The 9,393-nt window shown below is 37.7% G+C and overlaps 1 protein-coding gene across 3 annotated transcripts in view; it reads right to left on the reverse strand.

Moving 5' to 3' along the window:
* The window catches only part of SPAG16 (sperm associated antigen 16), a 347,846-nt gene extending 338,869 nt beyond the window's left edge, over nt 1-8,977 (reverse strand). For 2 of the 3 annotated variants that reach the window (XM_056496715.1, XM_056496713.1), the window contains exons 1-4: nt 8,704-8,977; nt 5,549-5,595; nt 5,014-5,112; nt 738-865 (exon numbers count right to left, since the gene is read on the reverse strand). In XM_056496715.1, coding sequence (XP_056352690.1) covers nt 738-865; nt 5,014-5,112; nt 5,549-5,595; nt 8,704-8,752 — 323 coding nt within the window. In that variant the 5' untranslated portion in view covers nt 8,753-8,977. The remainder of the gene's footprint in view (nt 1-737; nt 866-5,013; nt 5,113-5,548; nt 5,596-8,703) is intronic. The other variant, XM_056496714.1, reaches the window with a different exon arrangement.
* Between the last annotated feature and the right edge of the window lie 416 nt (nt 8,978-9,393).

Consider the following 9,393-nt stretch of genomic DNA (forward strand, 5'->3'; position numbering starts at 1 on the left):
AAAATAAGATGGTTTCTAACTTTTTCTAATTTTCAAATTACATAATTTCAAGAGATTTTACTAAAAAAAACCCTCTGAATATCTCATGTTTGAAACTCAGAACAAGGTTAATAAAAAAGGTGTTTCCACTTTTTAGAATTTCTCCAACATAACCTGCTGGTTCAAAGCAAGTCTGTAAATTCATGTATTTCAACAGAATTCTACGACAAGTGTCATCTTTTGCTCCAAAGTAATTCAGTTTTCATGCAAAGCTTTGCAGCATTCCTAACATGTAATTTTAAATCAACAGTAAGAAAGTATACACCCTGCAGGATGTATGAAGAGAGTGGTGTATTTAAGTATACACCCTGCAGGATGTATGAAGAGAGTGGTGTATTTAAACAAAGTTGCACCTTTAATCTTCTGTATAAAGTATGGACAAAATCCCTGCAATCTACAAAAACCTGGAAAAAGAAGATAGCAACAACTCAAGAGTTTATTATTCTTCTGATTACTATATGAATTAAATAAAAAATAAAAAACATTCATATTTGTTACCTGCTATACCAAAAATTACCAATTACTTAAACAAGGCTTCCTCATTCACAGCAGGAATACATTTGTTTGTTAAACACTACATATTTAAGAATGACTTGTATTTAAAAGAGTTTACTGCAAAAAATATCCTGAAATACCAAAAGTATTTGAATCCTGACCATCTAATTCCCAAAGCAACATGGTCACTTAAATTATTTTACCATTCAGTCTGGAAGCAGTCAAGGGTTCTAGACATTCCCAATCTGACCAGGAAATTGCAGAAGAAGTCATCCATTGCTTGAGGTATTTCTGCTACTGATTTTCCAGAAGTCAGAACCGACTGCAAAGCCTGAAATTAAATTTTGATAACTGTGAAACTTACAAGACAAATTTCATGACCATACTTCCTATTTCTGAAATCATCTAAAGTCACAGATTACTGGAGTTCAGCTGAATGTTTCCCTTGTCTTTACAGGTCAGAAGTGTAATCAGTGATCCTTCTAATGGCAAAGTTTGTGAAAGGTTACAAAGAAATAACTCAAAATCCCCCCTTATTTAAGCAGGTATTCCAAACCTGATATTACTGAAAGTATTAAAACTGATGAATGGTCTTTTGTCACTGACCAGAGTAAATATCAGTCCTTATCTAATGAAGAATGTGGCAGTCCAAGGTGCCAGTAGAATGGCTTGTATGCTTTTGGTAACAGTGCATGCAGTGGAGGGATAGACAGAACCTCATGTCCATCACCTGATCCCTTAGGAATAATTCTCACAAAGATCAAGTGTCCCTTTCCTCTCAAGATGCACTGAAGGAAGCTGCCAGACAGCTCTGCTACAAGTGTTAGCACAAGGCAGATGGTGCACCAGGGCTTCATGTGCAACTCCCCCAGTGACACCTAGACAGACAGCTCTGCAGAAAAGGTCAGCTCATAGGGCAAGCACACTGCCAAAAGCAGAATCAACACAGAGCAGAGCAGTCCTACTACAGAGAAAAATTTTTAAAAACTCCTTTCACAGCTTTCTGATGCAATGCAAATCTCTTCCCTTCACCCAACCCCATTCAGCTCACTTAGCACACAGCTTAGTGTTTAGATCTCCCAGAGAGAATTCAACGTGCAAGGAGGTATGGGGAAAAAAAGGAAAATATGACCTAGTCTGAGACATCTCCCCCACAAAAAGCATTTAAAGACAATGAGATGAGAGAGACTGCCACAACTTGGCAGCCAAAGAGGTGGCCTTATTTCATCCAGATATCAAATGGATTGCAGTGACTTGACATATCTAAATATGAGGGTCTTGGCTTTTGGGAACTCCACGTGGGCACAGTGCCACTATGGAACTGCTCCACAATGCATGACAAGCTACTGCACTGCACATGTATCTTGGTGAGAGATTATGAAAAATACCACAAAACTGAAAAAAAAAAAAAAACACTGAAAATTTTATTAACCCATGGTAAAGGCTCTGACTGCAAATCATTTCCTCCACCCATTTATAAAAGAATCTGTAAGGCCATAGATTTCTGATAACTCCATTCATTTCTGGCTTATTCATGCCCTTAGTGGCAGCTCTCTCACTGTGAGTGCATAAATTACCTAGAGATAAAGGCATTTCTCTCAATAAAATGAAAACACTGGAAAAAAATCTCTTGGCCATTTTGTATAACACAGAAAATGTTGTCTTCAATCCAAGCAACCTACCTGATATAACCAGAAAGAATTGTACATGTCTGATGAAGGCCATGTAACACTGCCTTATGACTAATACAATATGCCAAGTGCAATGTAATATTTAGCATATTTTCATTACTAGACCTCCAGTATATCAGGCAGGTCTATTTTCTAATTGTGGCAATACAAGAACCAAAGAGCACATGGGCAGGCATGCAGCTGCATCCCTTGGCTTGCTGCTTTCTTTACTCCACGTGAGGTAAGTGTGCAATATTGTTGCTTGTAGTTTTCCAAACACATCTATAAAGCCAGGCTTTGGAAGAAGTGACACAGCTTGATTCCCTTAATAAATGGAAATTTGATAGGAATTCATTTCATCCGTGCAGAAGAGAATTTATTAGTGAGATACCAGCACTGAGCATCATTCCAGGAAACCAAAGCTCAAGCAGGGAACAATAGAGAGAGAAATAAATTCAGTCTAACAGGCACAGAATCACAGCAGGGCCTCAGGAAACCAGGACTGAATTCCCAGCTTTTTCCCAGACTTTGGGAGTGTTATGAGGCCAACCATGTGCTTCAGTTTCATTGTAACCATGGCTGACTAACAACAGAATAGCATAACTAGAATTTTGTTGTATGCATTTGTTTGTTTGGAAATGAGGAAAATGCAATCAATTGACATGATGCAAACAGACATCCTATAGCAGTTGTATGGACAAAACCATCTTATTAAAAGAGTCTGACTATGGACTCAATTAAATATTTCCTTTAAGTATTTCTTTGTGCTAATTAAAATACTTAAAAACTGTGGGTGTAAAGACTGTAAATATGGCCAGTAAAATAAATTAATTTCTAAGAGCTTAACTTCCACAGCACTTCTAAGAATTTCTGTCCACTGAAGAAATATGAACACCAAAAAAATTGATAATGTCTCTAGAAAACAAGGTAAGATGCTCTCAAAAAACAGGACAAATGATGTTACTCAACTTAGAAACTCTGGATAGTCTTAGTATCTGAAATCAGAAAATATCCAATTTTTAATATTTTTGAATGATCACTGATCTATGCACCTAGCATTGCACTTTAATATGGGATTACATACACAAGTAAACAGCAAGTTGAGCAGCAAATACACACAATCACTTAAAACTATCATCCAGGTTATGGTTATTACATAAGTTAATTTTAGCCAAGATTACAAGCTATTAAAAAAAAAAAAAAAAAGGCCAATTATTTATAATGTGAAGAAGACAGCCTTCTACTTTGCTTCCTAGCTCAGAATTTGGATGTTGATGCAATATTAATTCACAGGAAACAGTACTTCTAACTTGGGTTACCAGAAACACTTGGTTTTTCCAGGGAATGAATATCAAACAATTGAGTCAGTGAGCCTCACAAAATATACAGTAAATCATTATGAAAGCTGTCAGGGAACTAGCAAGTGTATTAGAACATTTCTCTATTCATGTCTTTCTGGCCAAAGGCTGAAAACACTACTTCAGTTTAAAAATTATGGAAAAAAAAAGAAGCCTCCAAATAACAAATCAAGCAGAAAGAAGGCAAACAACTCTTAGCATAAGTTTAAAATCAAAGAGAATAGGACTTTAAGCACAAATTATCTGCTGGTTTGAAGGGAAGGTAACAGTTTCTTCAGTTTGATTAACTGGGATAGACACTAACATACTGTTTTCTACCACTCCAGGCTCAACAAATCAATGAAGAGGTAAAAGATTATTTAAATACAGCACTGTCAAAAGATCAATAGGTTAAAACTATTCTCCCTTTTTTCACTTTCTATTTTAACATCAATTCACACAGTAAAACAATCATAACCTCAGCTATCCCTAAGGAACATGAATTTCCACTACTTCCTCAGCATTAAGCATTTGCCATCTCAAACACTTCTGCAATCTTTCCCTCAATTTTCAGGCATATTCAGTTTTAATACACATAAAACTCTGTTATTGTCAGTTTCCACTCAGAGTTTCATCTAAAGTACAAAACTGATCTGTTGATAAGCACAACTGCAAAAGAAAACACACATTTTCCCTCCAGTTTAAGTATCATTCACTTAATTTGATCTTTCCACTATTAAGCATTTACTTTTGCAAAACAAAGACCATGACTGTACCCTTAGGATGAGGCTATGAGATGGTGCTGATATTGGAAACACAGCAGGGAAAAGCACTTTTCCAGTAGACTGTTAAAAACAAGTAAAATCCTATTTTGAAAAATGCAATCCAACAATCCCATTGTGTAACTCTGAACTATTACACAACTGCTTTGAAATCAAACTGTAAGTGCAAGGAATGTCAAAACTAATGGTGTGGAATGATTGATAATTTCATTAATATTTTGATTCAACATAGTGTAACAGTCCATTCTTTACTTTCAATATATGAACAATTTGTTTTAGCAAGGTATTCAAGTACAATCTTTTGTGGGTGATTAGCAGATGCAGTTTCTCTCCTGTGCCAGAGATCACATTCTCATTTAATCTGCTCAGATAAAGAACAAACTCTGAAATACTGATAAATTGCAATAATATTAATATATTTTAACCTTGCTAAAGGTTTCGTACATGTACTTGAAATATCAGATTGTTTACAGAACACAAAATGAACACAAATTAAAGGAAGATGAAACCCAGGAAACTTAAGGGAGTTTTTTTTCCACTAGGACATATGTTTACTCCTATAAGCTTGTAAGAAAATAAGAGACAATCTTTCCCATACAAATGTTTCATAATGAGTATAAATTATTGTAAACTTCAAGCCACTAATGCCAAATAACTTAGAGACTCTTAGAATATTTAGGAAACTCTTACTAAAACTTGGGCATCTTTAGTCTGCTCTTGAATAGTCTGCAAAGCTTTGGACAGATCCTCATCATCTTCATGAAGACTGGTATCATCATCTGCTGAAACCTAAATGAAAATATGTAAAGTTTGGTATCAACATATTTAATACATCTTTCTTTCACAATACAACTGTTCCCACTCCCATTAAAACTGCTGAAAATAGTCCCCTCCTTGTTAAAATACCATTTTGCCCATATTTAAATAGAAATCCTATTACTGAAATATTTTTATAAACAAGCTTAAATATCTAAACAGATGTTTTATCTAAATATAAATTCTTATCCCTTTAAAAAAGTATTTAGTGTTCAAATAAAGGCAATACACAAAAATTCAACTAACATTGAATATTCCCTTGAAAAATACATATGCCATCAATCATCACTTTATAAAAGGAGATTTGTGTCATTTCTCCCATGGGATCTATGTGACTGATGAAGTAAAAAGAATGAAACATAAACACTCTATCAAAATATATCAGGAGATTATCAATTTATTAAGTTACCTCTTCATACTGATAATCATCTTTAATCTCATCTGTTATGGTAATGTCTGCAGGTTTAGTTAAGTCTGAAACAGCTTCTGCATGTGAGAATTTCCAACTGAGAAAAAAAAAATCATAAAATACCCATCTATAAATTTGCTATTAGCACTTCCACCCTCGTTCTTTTCAACACAAGACTTTCAATTTTAAAGGTTTCTTTCAGCCTCGAGGTGAGCAAGCCCAGGTCTAGGTTTGAGTTGTTACAGCAGGATTGAACACCATTAAAAACTGACTCATCAGATCTCAGAAGCTAAGCACTATTCTAAAATAAAACAGCAGCTCAATTATGTTCTCAGCCAATCATCAGTTTTTAGGGGTCTTTTTGCACTAGGATTTCCACAGCCTTCTTCATGAAGCAGAACTAGCTTCATGCTCTCAGAAAATTTTAGCAAACTCAGATGTGTGAGCCCAAACAGGAACATCTGAGGTCAAAGCCTGTACACCACAGGACCACTTAAAAGAGCTGATGCAAATGCCTTAATAATCACAACACATTTACAATAAAAAGATAAAGAACTTTCAAAACTCAAAAATTCATTTGGAAATTATCTACAGTTCCTTGAAATGCTTTAGAGTCAAAATTTTAAACATAACTACAAATAGTCTAGTGTAAAAGCCAAATAAACATCTTTTCATCCACTAGCCTCACAGCCCATGAAAGAATAATGAAATGTTTTTAGCAGATGCTGCTGACAATTTCCCTAGGAAATCAGTTAGCCTACAAGTGACCCATGTAAATAAACCAAAAATTAGCTTCCAAAGCTGGCAATTCAGTACTTCACACACAAAGAAAAAAAAACAAAACAAAACATGATTTTCCAGCTTTGCACCAAGCTGCCCAAATCTGAATTATTCTCCTAAAAACAGACCTTTTGCCAGTTTTCACAGTACAGTATATATATAAAAGTATAAAACACAGGTAAAAGTATCATCTGCATTCAAGACCACAGCATCACAGCACCAGAAAAACTCAGACAAATTGTATCCATCTGGAAGGCTAACAGCTGAACACCATAACCCCCTGATAAGTAATAAACTTTTAAAAACTCAGGATTTTTTTTCCTCAATTTTCTATTGACCTGACTGTCCTTGTGATCCACTATGCTCTAAGCTAATGTGTCATTGCCAACAATTTGCTCAGACTAAAATACTACTTTAAAAATACTGATGGTTTTCCTCCCTTTTTTTTTTTTTCCTTACAAAAATAATAGCTAGGTGCACTGTAAAACAGAGAAATTAATTTTAAAAACGACTGTATTTCTGCACAGTGTAAAATTTGCTGAGGCAGTGCTTTTTTAAGCACATCATGCTGAAAACAGCTGTGCAGATTCACTAAGGTAGAAACTGAGGCACGAGCAGCAAAAGGACACTCTTCCACTTTTTAAAATTGGTTTTATATTGGCTTACAACTTAATTCTAGCAAAGCAGGAAAAACTACGGTATGGTAGAATCTCTGACACTAAAGTATGATTGTTTAGCCTCTAAAAGTATTAGAGCTTGATTTGCAGCTCACAGCTGGTAAAGAGAACAGATGCAGCTCATCTGGCCTGGTGACAAAAGCAGAATTTGGGTGTGACCAAAAAAATTACACATTTAAAGCCATGAACTCCCAACATCATTTGCTACAAGTAAAATGTGGAAAGAATTGGGTGGGGTTTTTTGCTTTAAAAGCTACAAAAAATTATGTCTAGGTTATACATCATAACCCTCATACTCAGTCATACTCAGTTACAAACCAAAAACCATTAATATCCCAGCATAATTATTCTACCTCCTCCATAGGTATTTCAAATTTACTGCTCAATGCCTAACACAAGAAAGGCACCAAGAGCTTTTCACACTGGGATTTTAACTCCTGCTTAGTGTGAAAATGAGGTTCACTTTCCTGGTAGATTTCAAAAGGTTTAATAAAAGACAGTAAGAGATAAACAATAAAGCAAAAGGTTATAATGGCCAGGTGCTCGGCATTCAAGGGGTGTTTTGGAGACACCCCTTAAATTCATCATAGATCCATCATACATTTTCAAACTTTTCTATAAACTATTTTCCATATTCCAGGAACTGTTTTACACAGCCACTCCCTGAGTCTGCCTTTTTAGAGAATGTGTGTTTCTTGGCTGGGGTTTTCATTTATTTTTCTTATCAGTCTTAATTTGAGCTGTGGTCTTTAATTTCTACAGATGGTAACTGGTATATCAGTAGCAGGTGTTTTTACAGGGTGTTATTTAACTTACTACAAAGACACTTCATCAGCCTGTGTTACTCTGAAAGAAAACTGTATCTTAAAAACCATTTCAACACATATAGTATCCACCCTAATATTTGCAAAAAGCCAATCCCATAATACATATTTATAACATCAGGCTGCCCCAGCAGCACTGCAGGATTCAATTCATTTTTCCAAGGGACATTCAGGAACCTCGACCATCAGCCAGGAAAGTGAACATCACAGAGAGCAAGAATCCCACTGCCTTCGCAGGACCAAGCAATTCATAGAATTGCTTAAGTTGAAAAAAAACAAAAAAAAAACAACCTCTGAGCCCAAACTGTTACCAAAGCACCGCTAAACCATGTCAAGTGCCACACTCACACAGAGCTTTTTAACCCTGGCAGGGATGCTGTGGCCACTGCTTCCCTGGGCAGCCCGTTCCAACGCCTGGCCAATTGATAAAGGAGGAAATTTTTAATAGTATCTAAACATCCCCCGGCATGGATTGAAGCCATTCCCTCGCCTCCTGTGTCCATTCCCTGGGAGCAGAGCCCGATTCATCACGGTCCCTCCATCAGGCCACAAGGGCCCCCCCGAGCCTCCTTTTCTCCCCTTTTTCCACCTCCAGCCCCTTCCCCACATTCGCTGCCATTCTCCGGACAGGCTTCAGTCACTTTGCAGTCTCCAGGAACGACCCAGCAAAAAGAACCAACATTTTTGATTTTTGCTTTTCCCCCCGTACTCTCCTCGCCGCACCCCACCCCCGCTCCTGCAGGTGCCGCGGCCGCCGCGGCTGAGGCGGGGGGAGCGCTGAGGAGACGGAGCCCTGAGGGGGGAACCGGCACCGCCAGCGGGGCAGGAGGTCGAGGATGGAAGGGGAAGGACAGGGGAGGAAGAAGAAGGATACTCTGCAGGCTGAACGCCGCCTCAGAGACCGCCTCCTCCTCCTCCGCCATGGCCGCGCCGTTGCCGGGGGCGACCTCTCGCGAGGAGCTCTGCCCGCGCCGCGGCGGGAAGAGAGCCGGGTTTAATTTAATTCGAACCGATTTGGTTTAATTAAACTCTGTTTGATGTAATTCAGCGTTGGTAAGTCCAGGCGAGGCTCCTCGCAGAGCCGGGTGTGAGGGCGAGGAGTTCCCCTCAGGGCGGGCACCTGCGGCCCCATCGCCCTTCCTGAAGTGCGAGGAAAAACAGCGGGAAAACTGCTTAAAACTCGTAAGAAGGGGCTAATTTCTTCTAATTTTCTTCTGCAGATGGAACATTTTTGTAGCTGGAACGAGCTACTTAGCTTTTGAGCTAGGTCCTGCTTAAGTCCCTTCAGAACCCAAACTCTCCCGTGATTCTATATTCGCATTTAAAAGCAGGAGTTTTCCCGAGAAAAAGTTTCGGAGAGCAACATGTATTTGTGGAGAACACGAGTCATGGCTCCTTAGGTGCTTGAAATAAAGTTGCAAAATCCTACAGAAAAATTACTGTTGCTATTCTTAATTTAAGGTAATCTTAGAAGTACCAGTTGTAAATTTCCATTGGGTTAAGGGGCTTTACATGCAATAGGAACTCAGAATCGGTGCTTGAATTAATGTAAAGTAACAGAAAT

Source organism: Oenanthe melanoleuca, chromosome 7 (genome assembly GCF_029582105.1).
Source record: "Oenanthe melanoleuca isolate GR-GAL-2019-014 chromosome 7, OMel1.0, whole genome shotgun sequence".
Classification (NCBI taxonomy): Eukaryota; Metazoa; Chordata; class Aves; order Passeriformes; family Muscicapidae; genus Oenanthe; species Oenanthe melanoleuca.